Source organism: Lissotriton helveticus, chromosome 3_1 (genome assembly GCF_964261635.1).
Source record: "Lissotriton helveticus chromosome 3_1, aLisHel1.1, whole genome shotgun sequence".
Classification (NCBI taxonomy): domain Eukaryota; kingdom Metazoa; phylum Chordata; class Amphibia; order Caudata; family Salamandridae; genus Lissotriton; species Lissotriton helveticus.
In genome coordinates, this window is record NC_136061.1 from 968,154,605 (window position 1) to 968,179,036 (window position 24,432).

General features: G+C 41.8%; 1 protein-coding gene across 1 annotated transcript in view; it reads left to right on the forward strand.

The window, feature by feature from the left end:
• LOC144824191 (transient receptor potential cation channel subfamily M member 8-like) overlaps positions 1-24,432 on the forward strand; it is a 242,788-nt gene that overhangs the window by 150,537 nt on the left and 67,819 nt on the right. Inside the window, exons 14-16 of the mRNA XM_078683347.1 lie at positions 5,065-5,194; positions 9,977-10,122; positions 17,405-17,517. Of these exons, the coding sequence (XP_078539473.1) occupies positions 5,065-5,194; positions 9,977-10,122; positions 17,405-17,517 (389 nt within the window). The remainder of the gene's footprint in view (positions 1-5,064; positions 5,195-9,976; positions 10,123-17,404; positions 17,518-24,432) is intronic.

Consider the following 24,432-nt stretch of genomic DNA (forward strand, 5'->3'; position numbering starts at 1 on the left):
AGTAATACGAAGGTATACCATTGACTATATGTGCTATGTTTGAACAACTTTGTAATGATTATTATATTTTTTTGCTAGGTTTTCGTGTGATTTGGTGGCAACCGTTCAATATGGTGTTCAATTTGTACAGGCGTATCAGTCCTCTTTCTATTAGTACTATGCACATTTATGGAGGCTGTTTTCACTGAAACCAGTACGCATGAGCAAGGCCAGAGCGTGCAACATTTTGTTGAGATGTTTTGATTTATTTCAATAAATTAAAGATTTTATGCAGTCCTGTGTACACATTTTTAAGTTTGACAAGATTGGTAGATAATGAACCACTACAACATTTTAAAAAATTCAAACAATATTATCAAACACAATGTTAAAAAATATTCAGAAAATAATAAATAATTAAACAAGTACTATAATTATAAAAACATTCAATTTGAAGGGAAAAAAATTGCTGAAAAATAGAAAATTTAACAAAATATAAACAATACCAAAATTCAAACATAGAATATAAACAAACAGTATTAAAATAAATTCATATAAATAATAATTTACAAACATGACACAAATTGCCTTCAATTTACTATTCCCACTGCATCTATAAAACAGTAGGAAAAAATGTTTGACCCTGGAGGCGTTAAATTTGCTGTTCTTGCTCAACGCTAAACAACAGTAGGCACAGCGTTGGACTCAGGAGGGGTTTGATTTACCATTCCCACTCCAGTCTAAGCAAGAGCAGGGAAAGTGTTGGACTCTGGAGGTATTAGATTTGCCATTTTCATTCCAGTTTAATCAACAGTAGGGAAAGTGTTGAACTTTGAAAGGGGTAGATTTACTAGTCCTACCTAAATCTACACAACAATAGGGAAAAGGTGGGACTTTAAAGGAACTATAAATAAAATGATACCCCTAATAATTTTCTAACAAAAATACCAATGACTACTATAAAATATATATATATTTTAAATGATTAATAATTCACAAAATTAAAACCTGTAAAGATGAAAAGAACGGAAATATAAAACACAAAAACAGTAGACATCTGAACATGTTAACCTTCATACAAACTTAAAAGCAAATATTTTTTAAAGTAAACAAAAAAATTAACTCGAATACAGTACATTAAAAATGCATCTAAAATAAATTCTTATCGAAAATATTTAACAGTAAATAAATGAAAAAATCTAAAACCAAAACTTTTGAAGATACAGGGCCCTATTACGATGGTGGTCGGAAAGCCGTCCACCGCTAGTCGGATGCTTTCCAACTGCTGTCGGAGACTTTCCGATCAACTCTGTCAGGTGCGTTTCAACCGCCGAATTATGATTAGGGCTCCCGGTTTTATGGTATTTATTTATGTGCCATTTCCATCTGTGTTTATCCATATTTATTTTTTGCTAATTTTATCTGTATTTATCCATATTTATTTTGGGTTTTGTGGCAAAAGTAAGCCGAAATGAGTATATTTCCACATTTATTGAGCTGATAAAGATGCACTCATGCTTGAGTGTCTGCCAGGTTTCAGTGATGTCAATACCTGCAGAAGAACAATCAGTGCACTTATGGGAAAATATGCACATTTCAGTATTAACTCTGTGCATATCTACTGCTGTTAAAGCCTCTTTACTAAAATTCCTTTCTTTTTAACCCTCCTACCTATCAATCCACACATCTATTGGCCTGGCAGTGATGGCAGGCATTTTTTAGAATACCTCAAAAACCAACCAAATTTCCATTTTATCCACATTTAAAAATAAATACAGACAAGAAAATTAATGTTTTCTGTCTGTATTTATTTGTCAAAATCTGTAAAAACGGAAAACAAGGAGACTTAATTATGATGTGGGTGGTTAGAGTGTAAACCGGCCTGTCATTTCAACGTGGTTCCGATCTGCTCTCGGAGTCTCCCAGCTGGTCAGAACAGCACAGTAATCCCCTATGGACGGCATTTCCGCCATCGGGATTACGATGTCGGTTTCTGACAGCCTTTCCGTGCTGGACTTTCTGACACAGAATGGCTGTCGGAAAGCAACTTTGGGGAACCCTAGCAGGGACACCTTGCCTCTGTGGCCTACGGTTGGTGGCTGAGGGAGTATCTAACTTGTCCCCTGTAAATCCCTGCACTGTGAGGTAGGCGCCATGGGGTCCCTGCCACAAGGAGCAGGGTCTTACACACACACACCCATTTCTCTATAGGAGCCTTTATTAGGGCCGGTCAACAGCAGTAGCACAAGCTCCCATAGAGAAATTAGAGTATCGGTCGCATTGTATTCATGTGGTCGGAACCACCTTCCAGAGGTCAGTCTGTCCCGATTCGGCGACTGTGTCGGTCATAGACAACTCCGACTGACATCATAATGAGGCCCTTAATCTCCTACATTAAAACATATAAGAGTAACAAATAATCAGTTAAGTATTATTAACAATAATTAAAGTAACCATTTTAAATTAAATAGTTTCCCATCCTATAAACCTAAAAACAAACAAGCACTACTAAAATATCAATTACTTAACAAAGCATCAAAATATAAATATACTGTAAAAAATGAAAACAATTGTGTTAAACATAAAACAATTATCAATTACATAGTTAATTAACAATTAAAAATTAATTATCTTCAATATAAAAATATTTAAATTCATTAAACTGCCCCCTCCTTTCTCCCTGCAACCCCAATAGCCCACAACTAAAAAAAAGTTACAATGTTTAATATAGATTAAAGATATAACAAAATGTACGTACATAAGATAACTGTTAAACAATAAAACTCTTTACATAATTATTAAGAAATACGAAATTAATTCTACATTGCACAATGAATTAACAATAAAATTAATTAATTATAGTTTCATTTACATCCGCCGTATTCCTCTACAAACCCAACAATCTGCCACAACATAAGACACATGGAAAGCCACTTTATCCTCATAAGACTACAAAAGAATTGGCTCTTCCCCACTTAACCACTATACTCAAACATAAATATACAGCATATCCCTCTGTATATAAGCATTTATTTGAACAATTGATGTGTACCTACATATGTGTATTGCTTTGTATAAACATATATAATATTTATGTTTTTGAAGATATAGAAATGTGTTAGTTCTGCTTAAGAAATTTACAGATTACTTATAGTTACATTAGTCTATGTTTAACATGTATATACGTGACTGCATAAATAAGGAAATCTTCTATCATAACTATATACAAATGCTTCACTGTTGAATTACAAAAATAAAAACAAATGAATTAATTTAAAGTACAACAACACTTTAGAGTCTGGGTTTATTAAATGCAACTTTAATCTACATTTATTACCTTCCTTATGCATATATATACCTTCCATCTACCTATGCATCTATATATTTATTACTTTGCTTCTATTTCAGCATATCCAACACACTACCCTATCTCTCTCCCTATATCTCCCCCAATATATCCTCACCCTCGACTCTGACTCCTCGAAAACCACATTCTACTACTCTTTCCAATGCACTGCCCTATTTCTCACCCTATAGCTCTATCAATATATCCTATACCTGCACTCTCTCACTCATCCTAAACCCCATACCACTATTATGATACCCAGAATAACCCTTTCTAGACTCTTCCCTCCTCTATACCTCCTTGCATCATTTCATACCACTTTTACTATTCAGATCTCCCAAACAAGCCTTTCTAAATCCTTCCCTCTGACTCTTTCCCCTCCATCTCCTCGTTACTCATCCCAAACTCCCTCATACTGCTTTGAACCCCATCAGAAGAAAAAATTCTAGACCCTTCCTTCTTCTATCCCTCTACTATACCTTTTCAACCCAAATAACAGACTAACATGTCCACCACTCAAATTCATTTCATATTTCCTTATACTAATTCCCCACTAATCCCGTTTGGGTTCCGCTAGTAGTGTACTACCCGCTAAAAAGCAGATCAGCACCTCATCAGGAGTAGCAAGTGCTTTATAAATGCAAACCATTCCCTCTTCCATCCCTCCATTATCCTTTTCTATCCAAATTACAAACTTACATGTCCACCACTCAATTAATTTCATATTTCCCTCCACTAATGCCCCACTAATCCTGTTTGGATCCTGGAGTAGTGTGCTACCTGCCAAAAAATATGCACTTCAACACCTTATCAGGGGTAGCAAGCGCTATATGAATACTACCCCTTCCCTCTTCTAGCCCCCCACTATCCTTTTCAATCCAAATAACAGACTAACATATTCACTACTCAAATTAATTTCATTTTTCACTATACTAAGTTCACCACTAATCCTTTAAAGGTTCCGGAGTAGAGTGCTACTTGCTCAAAAGCGCTTTGATGCCTATTAAGCGATATATAAATTCAATTACAATCCAATACAATACAGTAAGGCCGGGCGCAGTGGGTGTAGTGGGGCTACACAGAGTGCCACGGAGTTGAAAACAAACTCTGCACACTCCGCATAGCTCAGCTACCCGCCACCCGCCTTCCACCCGCACTATAAACAATTTTGGGTAAGTTAAAAAAAATTATTTAAAGACTAAGAAAACTCCTTACCTTATCTGTTGCATCCCCGGGCTGCCCTCTTCCTCCATTGCGACTTCTTCGTGAAAACTGCACATGCGCGGGCACCCGTGGAGCGCAGAGCAGGCAAAACTCTGCACAATCTGTGGGCGGAGCGGAGTTGTCCACCCAAGGTTACAATACAGTACAATACAATCAATTACTAATTTAACTCCAAAAAATAAATATTTTTCCATTTAAAACTTTATTTACAGATAATAACAAGTATACTAACAATACTAACAACTTAATATTAATAAATTCATATTTTAATTGATGTGTAACAACAATATTATTTACAATTATAGTTAAGTAAACTATATTATTGAAAATTATATTTATTTAAAATAATATTAAATACCACAAAACAATAATCTTGACAACAAAATTCTGTGACATGATATGGTATGATATTTGCCACTCAATATTTTGTCCAAGCACTCTAATTGGCCTTTTGTTTGTTTCTATGCTTTGCAAGCTCTTGCCTGGTCATTGACTATCTACCTTTGCAATTCCAGGTGCCAGGTGGTACTGCGGCAGCCCTTGGAGCAAGTAAGCTGCTGAAAAGCATTGCGAAGGTCACCACCCACGACAACGATAGGGATGCATATGAGGATATTGCCAATGAGTATGAGACAAGAGCTGTTGGTAAGTCTCAGGGCTCTTTCATAAATGTATCTATGCTTTGGGAACTCAGTTTCAAAGAAACACAGATCACTAAATCTGTGGCATCACCTCACATAGTTCCTCATGGAAGCGCATATGCGGCAGTCAGATGACTGCCAACAAGCATGCCGGTAGTCCGACAGCTGCATTCCAATGTGACGGCCGGGCTGGCAGTCAGAAACACATCTGAACCATGGTGGGGGCATACTGCGGCCATGGGAAATAGCCACAGCCCATGCCTCAACTGTGCAGACCTTCTGCGCATCTATGGACCGTGTGCTATGGGAGTGGGGGAACTACATTTTCCCCCAGGGCTACTTTTCAGTGGCCAAAGACAGACTGGAGCCTTTTTAGGGCCCCTAATATGCCTTTCTGACAACCTTTTCGCCATGAAAAGGCTGTCGGAAAGGAATATTGTTAACCTGACGGCGGTGCCTGCCTTGGCACCGCCGCCATGCTTGGACGATGTTCCGACCGCTGTTCCTTCGGGATCTCTGATCCTGGCTTAGGTGGCAGTTTTTCGTCCGACAGCTGTGGGATGTCAGCGGTCGGACCGCCAACTAACTGTCTGTCGGTGACCCAACCGCTCAACATCGTAATGAAGGCCATAATGTTGCATTTCTTTCAAACAAGGGTTTTCCAGCAATTTGGAAGATAACAGAAAAATTGATTCTCATGACTGCAGTACAAGAATACACCACTAATATTCACTAGGAAAGATGATCTGACTTCTTTCCAATAACAAACCAAATCATACTTGTCATACGGCTTCTTTTAGTGTGTGGCTAAGCGAGTGCACACTATAAACTGATGGAGCCCTCGCCCCACCAAACCTGTAGTTCCCAAGCCATAGTTAGGGGTGGGGGAGATGATATGCTTCAGATGTCAGACCTTAGCTAACTCTAGTTTTGGAAAATCTTCATCTGCTAGTCCATTTGCCACAGGCCATCGGTCACGCAGCGGACGGAACTTCTACTATGGATATTTCCCTTGGCAGGATGCACCAGCGGATACACTTTCAGTGAAGAGATCCCTGCTGACAGTGTGGCGATGTCTGAATTAAGCAGCTGATCGTGTGGTGAGAGCAGAATTTTGGCCTCTGATGGAATGGCAGCCCGAGGAGGCTGCCAGCTGACCTCAATGATGCCCAAAGTGCCCAACGTTTATGCAATACTATGGGGCATGATTTAGATCCTCGTGGACAGTCTTCCGAACCTCTTGGGTGGTGAAGGCCCCATGGCAGACCATCCACCTTTCTTAAAGTGATCCACATGTCTGGCAAATCATTTGTTATGAAAGTATGGACACATTTTTGTCAGAAATAAACTTACGAGTTGGGCTGTGGCAGGGGTAAAAAGAATGATCTGCTTGCGTAATGAGAGAACTCCATGCATCTCAGAGGGACTATCCCCCAGATTCATCATGGTCATGTTTTGCGAGTCCTTAATAGCGAATTTTAAGGATTCGCTATTAAAGCCTCGCAAAACGGGATGCATGTAGAAATCGCAATATTTTTCGCGATTTCTACAGATTCTACAGCTTCCTTATTTGCGATTCGCTAATTGCGAATCACAAATAAGGAATGGCTTTCCCATTCATTCCTTATTTGCGACTAGCAATTAGCGAATCGCAAATAAGGAAGCAATTTCAAGGGTGCCAGGGTGTCCAAAGGACACCCTGTAGCACCCCTGAAATGGTAATGTACACTGGTGTTGCGCACACACATGTCCAAATAGTTTTTGCTATTTACCACGTAGTTAGACTTCGTGGTAAATAGCGGCCCCAGATTGCAAATTTGCAATTTTAAAATGGTTCATGAATTACATTTAAGGAATCTCAAATTGAGATTCCTTAAATGAAATGAATTGCAATTTAGCGATTTCTAGAATTGCGATTTTTGCATTTGGGATGATGAATCCCAAATGCAAAAATAGCGCTCGCAAAAGGCCAGATTCTCAAAATCTGGCCCTTTGCGAGCCGATTTTGCTTTGATGAATCTGGCTGCTAATTTTAGGTATTTTCTGTCAATCCATAATAGGTATGTTAGGAGCTTTAAGTTTAGTCACCACAGCACACATTATTGTCTCTCAAAATAATCTAATAAACTGCAGAAAACAGGCTAGCAAACAATGCCTAATCCAGGTGTGGCTATGCTAAAGGTCAATCAATCACAGCATGGCTTTGATAGCAACTAATCCATGACAGAGCAACTCTGTGGTGGTGCTTCACCAATCCCGGTGCAACTCCCTGGCTGACTAACCAATCGCAGCAAGGCTTTCTCTTGAATGCGAAAAGTATTACACAGCACACTGAATAACCCAAAATACATCTTGTCTGCTCAACCAAAATAGGAAGAAAATCAGTAAGTTAGAATAAAATGGATCTTGCCACAATAGAAAGAAGACTAGTACCTCCACAACACTTGTCAATCTCCAGTCACACTAAAGCAGACTCCCGTCCAGCAGAAATCCACCTCTGGCTTGAGAATTCATTCTTGTGCACCAAAGAGCAAAAGATACAAACCTAAATTAGACACACAAAGCCCTGCAAAGGAAAACTCATTTGGACAGAAAGATTCCTATTAGCATGTATGCAGCACTTCACAAAACACACTACCTTAAGGAGACAAGTTCAGCAAATATATCTCGAGATCTTGGATTTGGACAAATCAGATTACCAAAACAACAACAAACATATCAACCAAAAACTGCATTGATACAAAACACAAATAGGAAGATTACATCAAAATTAAAGTAACCAAACCACTAATTGAACTAAGGTTAACATCGCATATCCAAAGACCTTGCATGCAGCAAAAAAATCTATCATGCCACACAGACAAAAATGCCTCAATAACAAACCAGAACACTCAATCACAAGAATCATTCCACCCTATTCATACTGAAAATCCTTTTCGCTCATGAAAAGCAGCCGTGCTGCCAAAAACTCAGCAAAATCCACCCTGGAAAATCCACAATGGAAAATTCACTATTCATTTTCTAATGCAGAAATGAGGAGCTCTAAACTTTCAACCAACCTTTGCTACTAAAACCTTGTGAGGACAGGGTCCCCTGCAATCCTTGCACCCCAGAATTTAACCACAACAATACGCCCATGAATTGATGAATCAGAGATGGTGTTAAATCTTAATTTTATATGAGGCAATTTGTCCTCGAGGTAAGGTCCCTAACAGCACACCAATTAAGTAAAAGCCAGCTCAATACCTGCATTCTAGATCAGCAAAATAAATTAACAGATTTATTACAAAATTCAGAGAAAATGCAGTCGACTCACTGCCATAAAGGCTCTCAGCAAATAGATCATACCAGAATAGTGCAAAACGACAATTATTCAAAATCCCAAGTGGGCAGCCAAATCAATAGAAAAACGGACAGCATACCTAATAGCATTTAAGAAAGCTCTCTCTCTCACACACACACACAAACAAGGGTTTATATACACTATTTTTGCATAAAACTACTGGATCATCGTGGTATGATAAAAAATGTTACGTTCTCAGCAAATCAGAGCACAATTTTATTACTCGTCATATTGCCTTAGCACTTAGGCACTATCCCACTACATGAATATTGATTCTGCCCCTCTCAATGCTAATGTTATTAAGAGATGGCAGTACAAAGAAGTTGGATAAACAACAGTAAGGCATTGTGAATGAATAGGGTACAGTGAGCTAGTGGAAGAATCTTAAATAAAGCAACATTATTGTGTCATCATCAGAAAGTTTCTTCGTACACCTATTGGTAGACAGAAAAAACACGTTGCTTTAGTGCTCCCTGTGTTTGTCTTCCAGGCTAAGTAGAGACTAGAATATGGCCTAGGGCAGTAGTTCTTAGCCTGTGGTCCAGCGACCCTTGGGGGTCCACAAAGCCTACTCAAGGGGTCTGCAACTGCTTAGAAAATTAAATAATATTAACAGATTTAAAAAGGTGTATATAAATGAAGAAGCAAAATGTACAATTGTAAATTTTAAAACATTCTGTAAATGTGAAGGAATTTGAAATTGGAGGCTAAAAATGAAATTGGCATCCTCAGATTGATTCGTGAGAGTAATGCAAGTGCATCAAACAGAATACAATATGGACGATGAGTGGACTCAATTGAATTTAGAAGAAGCTATATCTATTTTTTGTGTATTGTTTGCTGTTCAGATTATTGAAAATGCATAGACTGGGGCTTGTGGCTTCCAGTAATGACTCCATAGGATCCCCACATTCCATTAATGATTCATTGGAGGCCTGTGGGTTCCAGTAAGGATGAAATGGGGGCCCACAGAAGTCAAAATGTTAAGAACCACTGGACTAGGGTGTATGTGTGAATTTAGAGTTTTGATTTATCCGTCAGAAAAGTAAATTGTGTCTGCTGAACCAGGTAGGGATTGTTATGAGTAAGACTCGCCTCTGAGAAATGAAGATTACTAGTATTTCATCTGGGAATTTGTTAGTATAGTATATAGCTGTGCAACCATGCACCTCTCTCGTGCTATTTTCCAAGGTGTTAGAGCTACTGTGACAGGTTCTGAAGGCAAAACCAGATAATAATCATAGGGTCCTTCAATAATTCACCCACTTCCTCTCCGTCTATCACTCGTTGACTTTCTTCTCGCCTCTTCTCTGACTCCCTATTCTCCCTGTCTCTGCTTCTTGCTGAATCTCTAGTGCCAGCATTCCCTCTCTCTTCCTTGTTATCACTTCCGAGCTTCAAAACACTACCCCTGTCTTTGACTTCCTCTTTTTTCCTTCTTAGAGCTGTTCTCAGAGTGCTATAGGAGTGACGTTGAGTTGGCAGAGAGGTTGCTGCTCTACCCCTGTGCAGCATGGAAAGGGCAGAACTGCTTAGAGCTGGCTGTGGAAGCCAAAGATCGAGACTTCATCGCTCAGCCAGGAGTCCAGGTGAGGAGGAGATGTGAGTGAAGGATCAAAGGTACCAACAGCATATTGAGGTAAAATGAAACGGTAACTCAGCCTGCAGTAGAGGTAAGAAGGACACAGTAAGGTCAGAGGTGGAGATGTTATGTTATTGGCAGTTGTTTAGCACATATTTCCCTTTAGAATGGCCTCCTAGTGCTGAGTGTTCAGATGGTCTCTTTCCACACACTTCTGATTTGTAATGTTATATTTCAGTGTTAGAGGGGGTGTTGCCTGAGGGCTTTAGTGGTTGATAATGCAGCTCTCATAGCAGAACTGTGTGCACTGCCTTGTGGTTGGAAATAGCCTGAGTGTGTTTCACTATGTGATATGTATAATATATAATGGATGTGTGTTAGGTGTCTGTTTAATGCGTTATTTGTCTTTGTAATACGTGGGGAAATGTGTGTAATATGCTCTTTGTGTTTGAGATGCATGTGTTACATGGTGGTTGGTGTTGTCAGATAGTTGGTAGTGTGTAGTGAATGGGGGTGGGGGGTATTTGATTTCTAGTTTGTTCTGGATAGTGCGATAATATGCAACATGACAGCCTGTATTGCTGTGCTGGGTGTTTGTGGCATGTTTTATCTTATGTGTTCTTGATTTTACATTAGTGTGAGAAATAATGTTAGGTTTCTCTGAAGTATATTACGGTAGATAGCTTTTATCATGAGACTCTTGCTTGCTGCAAATATGGTGTAATTGGGGGTGGGGTTAATTTAGCAGTGAGATGATTCAGGAACTATATGAGGAATAAAGAGAAATATTTTATCCAAAATCAAGTGTTCACTCGAGAACCACCAACAATCCTGAGACCTCAGCTTTCCCTTGAAAGTTTTAACAATTTGAATACACTGACCACTTTATAATTTAAAGTCGAAATAGCTTGCTTCGCTTGAGAGTGTTGATCATCTGTGATAATGATATAAGTAAAAGGCATTCAGCAATACAGTCGCTGAGTAAGCCGGGGCGGAGTTCACGGACTTCCTCATAGCGGAACTCCACCAAGTGCTAAACAAACTCTGACGCATTTCGCGGAGCTCCGCAAGTGGCAGAGTGCATTAGAAAAATGCCATTCGCTGTAATTTTCAGTGCCTGGTGTTTGTCCTCACTGTGAAATTATCACAAGAGGTACCATGCACAGCGCAAGTGGGCGCAAGCGGGTGCTGCATCCTTTCTTTTGCACAAGTAGATTTTCTAATTAATCGGCAGCTTTCTCAATGCGAACGGACGGTTTCTCAAAGCGAGCGGTCGCGAGCATATTCGGCCACTCACATTGCGAAATCCGACCACCTTCGTTGAGAAATCTCACCAGGAGGTTGATTTCCCTCGCTCGCCAACTTGAAGTTGATGGAAACGAATGAGGATAAATCTCGCCGGGGTGTATTTTCCTTGCTTGTGCTCACCAACTTGATGTTGGTGAGCGAGGAAAAAAACTCCGGTATGCGGAGGAGAATTTTTTGAAACTCTGCAAGTTCCACGTAACGCGGAGTACGGAAAACTCCGCAAACTCCACAAGCCGAGTGGATTTCACCGCCCAGGCTTATTGCTGAGTCGAAAATACAACTGCTTTGCCAGTACAGACCTATTGGCTTTGCCAGATCTTTTTGCCATGCTGCTCAGCATCAGCAGAAGTAAAAAATATATATTGTTGATGGACAATGGTGTATATGCTTACATGCGGAATGATGCATGTGAGCATATGTGTCATGATTCTAGAGCTGCCCCAATGTTATGACACATATGTATGCTTGCATCAATACACATGAATTTCATGTGCATGCATCATGAATTAGCAACCATTTTGTTTCAAGATGGCAGACACCCCTAGAGCAGTACCTCAAAAGTGCACAGAAATGTGTTTTTAGAAAGAAAAAATAATAAAAATACAATGGTACAGAGAGGCAATGGAAGAGTACGGTGGGGCGGTATCAGAAAGAGCAATGCTGGTGGCAAACTGTGAATGGAGTGGGAACATCAGGGAATGGAAGGGTTTGTTTAAAAAATCAGGATAGTAGGAATGGGGGAAGCAAGGGAAGCTGGGGGTTGGAAAGAAACATAGAAACAGGCAAGATGGAGTGAGAGCAAAAAGCACATGTACTAAAACAAAAAATTAGTAGTTACCTAAACCTAAGCAGTTGTTAAACACAAAGCATCCCATCAAAACACACAAAATACAAAGAATGGTAAGAAGCAACAGGGTTTAAATTGAGCCGGTGGTTTCTGGTGCTCGGCACCGACAACTAATTGTCGACACCGCCACTCATGATAGCTGTCAACACCATTCCCTCTAAGGCGCGCGCGCGCACCGCTCCTGACCTCACCGCGCACCACCTCGCGTGGAGCGCGCACACGGTCAGGACATCGGGCCGCCGGCCGCTTTGATAGAAGCGAGCGGCGCAAATGCGGCGAAGCGGTCGTGAGGCGTGCAGGTAAGGAGGCGGGGGAGGGCTTGTGGCGCTTGAGGCTATGAGGGAGGGCGTGGCAGACTCTGGCCTTTTGTTTAAGTATTGCTGTTAATCAGAGCCCCTTCACGGGCTCCGATTAACAGTAATACTTAAACAAAAGGCCAGAGTCTTCCCCGCGCTTTCCTAACAAAAGAGTAGACCGTTTCCAAACACAGCGTGTGCTTGGAAACTGCCTACGCTTTTGTTAGGAAAGCGCGGGGCAGACTCTGGCCTTGTGTTTAAGTATTGTTGTTAATCGGAGCCTGTGAAGGGGCTCTGATTAACAGCAATACTTAAACAAAAGGCTACAGCATAGCTGCCAAGGTTTCAAATTGCTATGTGTGACATTTTCATGATTTCATTGTAATTTCGAGTGACATTTCAACAAATATGAGTGACACTTTATCGGAAGCAAGAATCAAGCATGAAACATATGAAGAAACATATAAATATCAAAAATTACACCCATTTGAGCAACAAGAAACTCTAAGAAGTGCACTAACAGGGAGGGGCCTGCCTGTGAAGAGCGCGCTGCTCTGTCAAACAATGCTGCCCATGCTGAGTGGTGCCCTGAGTAAAAGCAACCACGAAAACAAAACAAAAAACATCAGCAAAATCTCACGGTATATGTAGAGATGAAATCCAGTGTGGAAACCAGCACATTTACACCATGTGCCAATGTTGGCAACATAGGCTCCATTATAACATGATCTTGTTGTGTGACAGCCAGCCTTGCAGCGCTAATAATTGCTACATTAATGGAATCCTACCTAACCTACATACATACTGATTATAACACAGGGGTTTCGTTTCCATTTTGTTGCCTCTGTTTTATGCTACTAGTATCGGAGTGTTGTAGTACATAACAGTTGCAAGCATTGATGCACCACCAAAGCACGACGTGTGGACATGATTTTCATTTACATAAAAATAAGTGACACTGAGTGAGTGACCGGCGTCCCGCGCGCAGCGCTGCGTGGGGGCTGAGTGACTTACTTTAAGTGACCCGCTGCTCCCCAGCACTGTCTCGATAAGGCAGAGCAGCTGCTGCTGTCCACTCGAGTCGGTCGGGACACACTCTTCGCCTCGACCGCTCCTTCCCCGGCCGTGCTCGTCCTCCTAGTGGGGCCGGCTGGGCAGCCCAGAGAGAGCTGACTTTCGCCGGCTCAGCTGCCTGCCAGGAGGTTAAGTTAACTGCTGCCTGCTGCAACCTGGCTGGTTTTGTGGGGCGCAGGCGTCGGCCCGAGGGCAGAATGGCACCAAAACGAGTGGGACAGAGGGCAGAAGGGCACCAAAAATGAGTGGGACAGAGGGCAGAAGGGCACCAAAACGAGTGGGACAGAGGGCAAAAGGGCACAAAAAACGAGTGGGACAGAGGGCAGAAGGGCACCAAAACTAGTGGGACAGAGGGCAGAATGGCACCAAAAACGAGTGGGACAGAGGGCAGAAGGGCACCAAAAATGAGTGGGACAGAGGGCAGAAGGGCACCAAAAACAAATGGGACAGAGGGCAGAAGGGCACCATAAACGAGTGGGACAGAGGACAGAAGGGCACCAAAACGAGTGGGACAGAGGGCAGAATGGCACTAAAAACGAGTGGGACAGAGGGCAGAAGGGCACCAAAAACGAGTGGGACAGAGGGCAGAAGGGCACCAAAAACGAGTGGCATTTGGCGCCGCAGACACGCGATGTTTGGTTCCTGGCGCACATAGCCATGGTTGTAGCGCACAGAGACCCTCCACTGCCGCACACAGAGGAAAAAAGTTAGAGGGAACATTGGATATGGTGGCGCTTTTTGCGTAATTTAGAGATGAGTAGAACAGCAATTGTTTATTAATTCAGTATGCATTAAAAACATCCAATACGTGGCACCTAAGCTGTTTTTATAGCTTTGGGGGTTGGGAATAGGCTTAATTGTCACACTTGTAGTAGTGTGCTGGTTAGTAGGTGTATAGGTACTGTTATTGGCAGTGCTGGCAGTGGCAATGGGTGGTGCAAGCTGCAGAGGCCAGACACTTATTTTTAACAAGTTAAGCACTGGCAGTGCTTAATTTGAGCAGGCCCCCACTGGCACTTATTTTTGGGAACCTGCACTTATTTCTCCACATGAGATAATTACTGAGAGAGAAAAACACTCAAATTGGAAAGACGGAGGAATAGAAAGACGGAAGAACAGTCACAAAGGTAGAAAGCAGTTGCTCCGGCCCGAGCTTCTAAGCAGAGCTTTGGGCACAGGCACTCTTTATTTTACAAATTAAACACTGCTTAATTGTAAATGTCACCAAGCACCATGATTCCTTACTGACTAGGCATCAGGTTCTTGTTCTGTGATTGAAAGATGGCCTCATTAACCCTTCTTGGACTAACTGAAGGGAAGTGATTTAGTGCAGGCCTAGCTACAGAAAATCACAAATATCACAGCTGCAATAAAGGTGTGCAAATGTAGCAAGATTCTGGAGCACAAAACACTTCAATATTAATATATTAAGAATATATCAATATATTTATTATATAAATGGAAATTCCCAAGGCAGACAAAACTCAATGCACAATAACCAATTACACAGTAATGAAAAAATAAAGTAGTGAAGCGAGAGTCCCTGCCTATGCAGTCCATTTACTGTTAGCGAAATTGGAATTACTGTGAATGTTGCCACAATCCTACAAACAAAAAGCACGCTATGACAGAAATGCAGCTAGAGTTTTGTTCACAAATGTGTAACAATGAAAATGAATACCTACTCACGTGATATACGTTGTAATGTGGAGGATTTCAACCCTCTTGATGACACTGAATTACTTTGTCATACAAATGCTTGTTTGGTGCGACTGAAAAGGAACATAATGCCACCCATAGGGAATTTCTGCTGGACTTAGATCAGCAGAATGCACTATTAAGAACAGGCGTAGTAGGGCGGGATGTGGGGGAGTCGACACGTGATGCTCGCCACATTGCCAACTCACAGATTTGACGAGTGCATGGTAAGTGGTTTTATTTATTTATTTATTTATTTTCCTTATCCCGTCATCTGACGACTCCCCCTACCCCACCCCCCACTCTTACTTGTACCGCCCGTGCCTGATTACGAAGCAAAAGTACTGCAATTGGGTGGTATCCGTTAGGACCTTGTCCATACTATTTCCCGTGATGGAATGAGGCCCAAATTGAACCTTGTGGAGCCTATCAAAAAAGCTGCTGCTCCAACAAGGAGGAGGTTAAGTTGTTTCAAGGATTTGTGGATATTTATTGCTGATTTGTAAAATGTTTTGCGTTGCCTGTTCATAAAATGTACAGTTTTCAGGGGACGCAATTTGCCAATATGCATTTTCTCAAGTCAAATGAGTTATTGTAAAGGACCCATCTCAGGGAAAACTTTACCCTAATACACCAACCATACTGACCATGGGCGCCAGTAACCAGGGATTGGGGTGCTAACATCAAGCAAAAAGTAGATGGGAAAAAGCATTTTGTAGCATTAGCATTCCTTTCCTTGAAGGGACCAGAGAAATATTACTGGGTGGTAGACAGTGATGACCTGGGATGCTACTGGGTGGGCAGACACTTCAAATGTTTTGTTTGCAAAGCTCAGCCACAAACACACTTTATTTTCAGGTCAGGCTGCCAGGAGCTAGACAAGCACTAAATATGCAGACTCCTGGCTGTCTGAGCTGAACTTTGCTAGGCTGAGGATGTCACAGCCCCTGTGGGTGTGACTTCTTCATGCTGGCAAAGCACCTCGAGGTCCCCCTCGATGAAGAAGGGGAGTGTCACTGATTGCCTCAGACCTGGGTGCTTCAGTGTATGCCTGAAGTGCCCAGGGCTGAGTGACAAACACCACCACCTCGTCACCCAATGGGGTGGAGTCAGCAACTCTCACTGACCCCATCCCACTCTGTGATGAGGTAGAGACTCGCCTTACCCCAAGCCAATGAGGGAAGGCCGCAGTCCCAACCCTCCTGGGACCTCCGAGGCAGAGTAGCACAGGTGTGATTTATTTAATGTCTGGTGCATGGGTGCTTTTATATATGAATATTTGGGCGTGAATGTTGTGAATGGATGTGTGTGTGTAAGTGGATGTATGTGTGTGTGTGCATGCATGTGAATGCATGGGTGTGAGTGAGTGTGTGTGTGTGTATATGTGTCACATCCACCCGCATCTCTGCCAAAATTACTAGCCACCACTGGTGATATGACCAATTGAATTGTGTGAAGATGTCCATGTTTTGTGTGGTGGGCTCAGTACAACTTTTGACTTTCTGTAAAAGTAGTTAATGTTCTCATCCTGGAAGAATTAGTCAAGTGGGTCTCAATGTTACTCTAGAGAATGGATACAAACCTGGAGTGTAGATAAAGTGTCAATGTGCAACTCTGAGCGTCTCTCTGTTCAGAATCCCCTAAGCCATATAGTTGTATTTGTTAACATAGGAGGAAGGGGGGAGCGACACTTAGGGGTGTGCATACTGTACCTATGTGCAAACAAATGATGTCATGATCTGATTTTTGTCTTCAAATTATGTTTTCATGGTATTTGATGTACTATTTTCAACACTATAATATTATCATTATTATTCCTCGTGGTTATGTTACCACCTGATATTACTGTTTCATTGGTACATTCTGTTAATTCAGCTCTTTACTGTCATCTCCAATTGTCATTGTGGATTACTCCAGCTTGGTGATGGTAACAATATCTCTTCTGCATCTTCATCCTGGTGTGAGAATTTTACCATCATAACACTGTTGTTAAATAACAAAAGATAATTTATCTTGTGAGTTGTGCTATACACATTACCACTATTCTTTCCTTCCTTCTTTCACAGGATTTTGTGTCCAAGCAGTGGCATGGGCACATAGCCATGGACACCCCCTCCTGGAAGGTGCTGCTGAGTGTGTTCATCTTCCCCCTGATTGCCTGCGGTTTCATCTCCTTCAGGTAGTCGAACAACCATTCTAGAGAACCTCAGACCTATCCTGTTCCAGGGTCCATGGGGCACTTTCAGTTCTTTAGAAGGAAACAGCTGTCTGCCCTTTTTGGTCTTTTATTGAAAAATCAATTAAGCGCTGGATTTCACATATCTGTGAGGGAATAGACTGAAGGAAATTAAAAGACTTCTCATCCAGGTGATACTTCCTCTGCTTGGGGGGTAGTACTGGGGACAAGTAATCTTTCGCATATAACGAATGTATCCCACAAAATATTATTTGTAAAATATAGTGAAACACAAGTATTGTTAAAAAAATATCGTGGGACAGAATATAACAGGTAAGAATATCCTTATTTAAAGTTTTTCATATTGTTTTTTAAATGTAGGCATACATAATATTTCCATTGTATTTTAATTAGTTATTTGAATTGTATTTGTTTTTGTGTAATAAGTTGGTATTATTTTAATGTAAAGTATGTTTCATTATTTTTTAGTGTTGCTTTATTTTTTCTTTGATAATAAATGTTATGTTTTTTATTTCATTTTATTTTTAGAGGGTGGGAAGTATTTCAAATCTATTGTTTAAAAATTGTAATTGATTTAATACAAAAAAGAATGTATAATTTTTCATGTTCATGTTGTGTGTTTAGTTTTATTAATATATATAAATTGTGTAAGATTACAATTATTTTTCTTGATTTGTTCATGGGAATATATTTTATGTTTGCTTATTCTGTATATATCTAATTTATGTTGTATTCATTTAGGATAGGAAAAATGAAATCAGAGTTTTCAGAGTTTAATATTTTCTCTTCTGTTGCTCATGCTGGAGTGAGAACAGTAGATTTCACCCCTCCAAACACGTACACAATAGTTGCTCAGGTTGGAGTGAGAATAGTAAAACTAACTCCAAATTCTAACGCTTTCCAGACTGTTGCTTACGTTGGAGTTGGAACAGTAAATCTAAGTCATCCAAAGTCCAACTCTTTCACTTTACAGTGGTTACGCTGGAGTGGCAATAGTAAATCTCCCCCCTCCAAAGTCCTACACTTTCCTTATTGTTGCTCAGGTTTGAGTGGGAGTAGTGAACTTTAAACCTCCAGATCTACATTTTGTATTTGATTTTTTTAAAGTTGTTTTAATATATATTTTTTGTTTTCATCTTAAAAGTTAATGTAAATAAAGGTTTTTAGTAATTATTTATATACTTTTTTATGTTATTGTAAATTATTCCACATTTTGTAATATCCAGTGTTTGCCATAATTCCTTTTATTCAAATGATTTTATTAGTTTTAATGATAATTACATTGTTTTAAAATGTGTTTATTATTTTTATATTTGCTGTAAATTATTTATTTTTATTTTATATTTATAAACTATGATTTATTCATATTTCTTATATTATATGTACATTATTTGTAAATGTAATACTATTTTGAAAGTTAATATATATTTTAACGGTTGTTTAGTGGATAATAGTTACAATTCCATAGACATTCATTTTTAGGCAATATTGTGGTCTTCTTTATTTTTTGTTGTCTATATTTTTTGCTTTACATACAACGTATATAAAGTCAATATTTATGTCCTCGGTATTTTTTGGCAATATTTTTGTCGGTCATTCAACCATGCCCGATTTTGTTTAAGGAATTGTCTTCTATTTTCAATGGTCCCTTCCTCCTGGAGTTTAAGAGTACTACTGCACAGATCACAGGTGGGTATTTCTATAGGAGAATTGTTGTCATTGCCCTATGACCTAGCCTTTCTGAACTTCATGGGTGCTATATTTTTAAGGATTTGTCTACTATTTTCAATGGTCCCTTCCTCCTGGAGTTTATGAGTACACTGCACAGATCACAGGTGGGTGTTTCTACAAGAGATTTGTTGTCATTGCCCATTGACCTGCACTTTCTTAACTGCATGGGTGCTATAGTGACAAAAAGCTCCACAAATAACGCTGCTATCAGCATTTGCTTGCAAAATGGTTTTTGTACCAAAAGTTGAAGCAGAAGCATTGCTAAATGTTATTGTTTCACTTAAAGCAAAATCCCTAAGAAGTTATGCAAAGGGAAAGGTAAAGGGTAAAGGGAAATCAACTGAACAATTGCACGAACTGCCCCATGAACTAAAGTCACACAGTTTAGGTCCACCTGCTGTGCCTGGAATCCTAGCACCAAATGAAAACAGGCTCAAAAACATAGGCAGCAGTGAGTGTGGTTAACACTGTATCATCTTTCCGCATATAAAATGAGTGACTTTTGTGAAAGGTACACGTATTCCATGAATCACCGTTGGGGCGGGCCTATCAGTGACAGCTGTACTCAAAAGATTCTCTTGAGTACAAATAACAAAAAAAATAGCGTTCACGGTGCTCCCTGACATAACAGTAATTAGGCTTATCTACATGCCATAGCCGCATTCTTTGGAAATTATGGCACACAACTTATGAAAATGCAATGCTGTGTTACTTTTTCACACAATGCCACACTGCTAATTTACATGCAGTGTTCATTTTTAGTACAGGTAGGTGATAAATTCCGCTCGCTGGCTGAGTTGCAGCGTTTTGCCCACTCCGCATTGCAAGCATAATGCGGAGGGGGCAAATCTCCGCTGACCCCTGCGTGGCAGAGATTTTTCTCATGCGCTGCTTGCCAATGTTATGCTGACGAGTAAGAATTTCTGTCTCCTACTGCGATTTTGGGCGATAGAACGGCACCCAGCGAGATTTTCTCAAAGCAGGTGGTCATGACCATTCGCGTTGAGAAAACTGTCTCTCGAGTAGAAAATCTACTTGACTGGAAGCAAAGAAGCAGTAGCCTATGGCGAACCATGCGGTGCAGTTTGCGCTGATTTCTCAGCATGAAACAAACTCCCTGCGCTAAAAATCAGCTCGACATACTGATTTCCTCACGCCCGCGGAACTTGCATGTGTTGGGACCACAGTTTAAATGATCTCTCTGATCTAATGACTATTTTTATAATTAGTTTAGCTTATATTTGTTGCTTCTATTGTTTTGTGTTCCGTAGGCTTACTTTTTTCATAGGATCCTTGAGTGCTACCTCCCACACTCAATACATCAACACTATCAATGCGGAAGTCCTTATTTGTAGGGTGTTCTTAAGCAATGGTCGGACAAGCCTACAGGGCAATATTATGATATTAAAACAAAAATTGTCTCCATTAAGCTCAAAACCATGCAATCTCCCAAATCTTGCAAACCACGTATACTGCCTGTTTTTATAAATTCTAAACTGCCCTAATTTTCAAACATGGACCACCTTTTTAGCTTTCTAGTTCAGTAATGGGGGCCACCTTTATTGTTTGTCCCAGGGTCTATTTTCTGTTCCAGTCTGACCCTGCTTATCACTCACCATTACTCACATGCACGTATGCAGGTATGCAGGATTGTTGAATATATTGTATCCCTGGCTTTGCTGTTTTCACATTTCGCTTAATGCTCTACACCGGCCCAGTTACTGGTGGCACATGAGCTTTTTATGTATCAAACACCACAGGGTACTTGTCAGGCCAGCAGCCATCCTGATGCTTTTGCATGCTTCGATAGGGGCACCAAGGACTCATCTAGATGAGCCAGAAAATAGTGGCCTCTCTGAATGGTAACCACAGACTGTTAGCCTACAGCACACAACAATCAGTAAATCTCAGTTAGTTCGTGATTTCTGCTTTTCATCGATGCATAGAGTGTAATTTTATTGATTATGTTAATTCTACCTCCCATTAAATATTTCTTTGTGTGCTGCTAAGTATGGTGTGCTATGATTTGGAATGGTGAGATGATCCAGTAATCTTCATTCCCCTGAGTACTGCTCTTCCTCATTCTAGTCCAGACAAAGACAGCGGACATTCAGAAAATGCACCAGCCTCACAGACCTAACACCAGAGGATGGCATTGCCCACTACAGGCTCAAAAGGACAACCATCCTCCGCATCCTGAACATCATAGCCCACAGGCTGACGGTACCAACACAGCCGACAACCAACATCCCTCAGCAAACAAAGCTGCTGGCTGTGCTCCATCTGTTGGCCTCTGGTACCATCCAACCAACAACTGCCAGAGTCGGAGGAGTCTCACAGCCAGCCCTATCAAAGTTCCTCACAGCTGTCTTGGATGCCATCATCCGCTTGGTACCCCAGCACCTTCACTTACCCCATACTGCGCAGGAACATCTGGAGACAAAGCAAGGCTTCTATGCCATATCTGGATTCCCGCAGGTGTTGGGGGCAATTGACTGCACCCATGTCCTACTTGTGCCGAATGCCGACACTGCATACAATTACCGCGACAGAAAGCACACACGTACCATCAATGTGCAGGCAATAGTGGACCACCGGGGACTCTTCACCAATGTCGTTGCCAACTACCCAGGCAGTGTCCATGATTCCTACATCTTCCGACAGTCCATCATCAACCGGCGCTTCCAGGATGGCATCTACAGAAATGCACTGCTCATTGGTAAGTACCAAATGAACACACCACACACCCCAACTCCACAATCATGCAGCTCACAACTCTTGTTATGCACATGTTACAAACTCACATACAACATGCTCACCCATCATACACGACAGCACAACTTACTGTGGTAACCTGGGCTAGCCGTGTACATGAGCCATCAACGGCATGGCACCTCCGCCACATAATAGCAGATTGTGGGGAGAGGTGGGAACCAGGCATGTGCGAAGGAGGCAAGTGACCCATGAATGAGAATGTACACAATGCCAAGTGTGGTGTGGATGTGCTGGACAGACTGCAGTATGCAGACCACACATACACTGCTGGTGTTTGGAGTGTAGTGGACAGTTTACGCAACCATGTTACCTCAGCCAGTGGGGAAGATCGCGGAAATGTAGCTTGTTACATCCCCCCTGTAAGCGTGAGTGAAGTGGGCTGGCCCGGAGTACGCCAGGCCAGAGTGGGGGTCTGAATAAAAAAGCACATAGCTCTGGGCGTGGTTCTCTTCCGGAATGGCCAATGTGTCTGCCAGGGCAGCGCCTCTCACGAGGCCAATGACGTGAGCGGTGTTGCCTGCAATCCTGTGTGCCTGCTGCACTCCGGGCCGCTGGTCTCTGAACCAGTCTTGCCTGCCTCTGCGCACCCAGGGCTCACTGCTCACCTGCTGACACCGGCGTGTGTCAAAGAGGGCCCACCACGTGCCGGTGCAAGCTCCAAGCACGAGGCCCGCGACCTTGGCAGCCTCCTCAGACCATCACTGGCCTCCGCGACACAGGCCCCCCAACACTCCTTACTAGTTGAAGTACTCCACTGTTGCCTCCGGCCTACACTATGGTCAAGTAGGTCGCATATTCGGAGCTGAGTCTTGATATCCTGATGGCTGAGTTCATATCTTAATGGGATGTTTGATATCACTGTACTCCCTCGATGTGGTGCCATCAACTCTGTGCATAGCATTCCAACCACATGTGTCTGTGGTCCCTTGCTGACTACTGCCTTTGGCCCACACTGCCGTCCAGTAGGTCACACATTTGGAACTGTCTTGATTTCTTAATGGCTGAGTTCATATCATTGTATGCAAGGAGAGGTGTAAGAGGAAGACAGGTTTCAGTCCGGAGGAAAAAAGGATCATCGTTACGGAGGTGATCGAAAACTACCAACAACTGCTCTGGTGTCACTAACTCTGTGCATCGCAAGCCAACGACACGTGGCTGTGTGCCCCTGCTGTCCGCTGCCTACTGCCTATACTGCGGTCGAGTAGGTCACACATTTTGAACTGAGTCTTGATTTATTTATGGCAGTCTTTATATCATTGTATAGGCCTCATCGCAGACTGCTAACCCGTTCAGCTCCGGTTCCACTAAGTCTGTTCCCCAACATTCATGGACACTCACTGGTTGAACTTTGGTGCCATCTGAGTATATAGCCGGGGGGTTGTCTTCATCATCATGTTATGTTATGTTATGTTATGTTATGTGATTTTGTAAAGCGCACAGCTGCCCCAGCAAAGGGGTGTCCCGGCGCTAATCCTGAGCAGAAAACAGAACTGAGGTCAGAAAGAGAGACAAATAAAGATATTTTCAAGGGAATACATGAGTTTTGATGGCTTTCCTAAATTAGAACAACTCCTCCATTTCCCGAATATGGACTGGTAGAACGTTCCATAGTTTTGCTGCTAAAAAGCGGAAAGAACGTCCTCCCGCTCTGCTTCGCTTGAACCGGGGAACCACAACCAGGTTCTGGCCAGCTGACCGTAGAGCCCGCATGGGCACACACATGTTCAGCAATGGCCCTAACATTTTAGGGGTGGACAGTTTTAAGATTTTAAATGAAATGCAAAGGGTCTTAAACTGTATCCACTGAGCTACAGGAAGCCAGTGAAGTTTCCGGATAGTAGCAGAGGTAGGACTAAAACGGGGCAGACCTACTAAGGCTCTAGCAGCTGCATTTTGAATGCTTTGCAGACAGGCAATTTCCTCCTTATTAGCACCTAGGAGCAGTGAGCAGGCATAGTCCAATCTGGACAACACCGTAGATTGAATAATTAGCTGCCTAGTAGCAGAGTCAAAGAATTTCAGGACCGCTTTCAGACTGCGTAGTATACCAAAGCAGGTGGCGGCAACTTTTTTCGTTTGGGTGCCAAAGCTTAAGTTTTTCACTTCTATCCTTGGTGTGGGAGATTTCCCCAAAGTAGAAGGCCACCAGTGGTCTCCCCATAACTCAGTTGTATTGCCCACCAATAGCACCTCTGTCTTAGCGGCGTTAAGTTGTAAGCAGTTAGCTGTCATCCACTCTGCTACCGCGGGCAGACCTGCATTGAACCGTATATGGTCCATGGTGATACCTTCCGACAGGGCGACCACTAGCTGCGTGTCGTCAGCGTACGATACGATGTTGAGGTTCCACGCTTTGGCGACAGCAGCCAGCGGCTGAACATAAAGATTGAA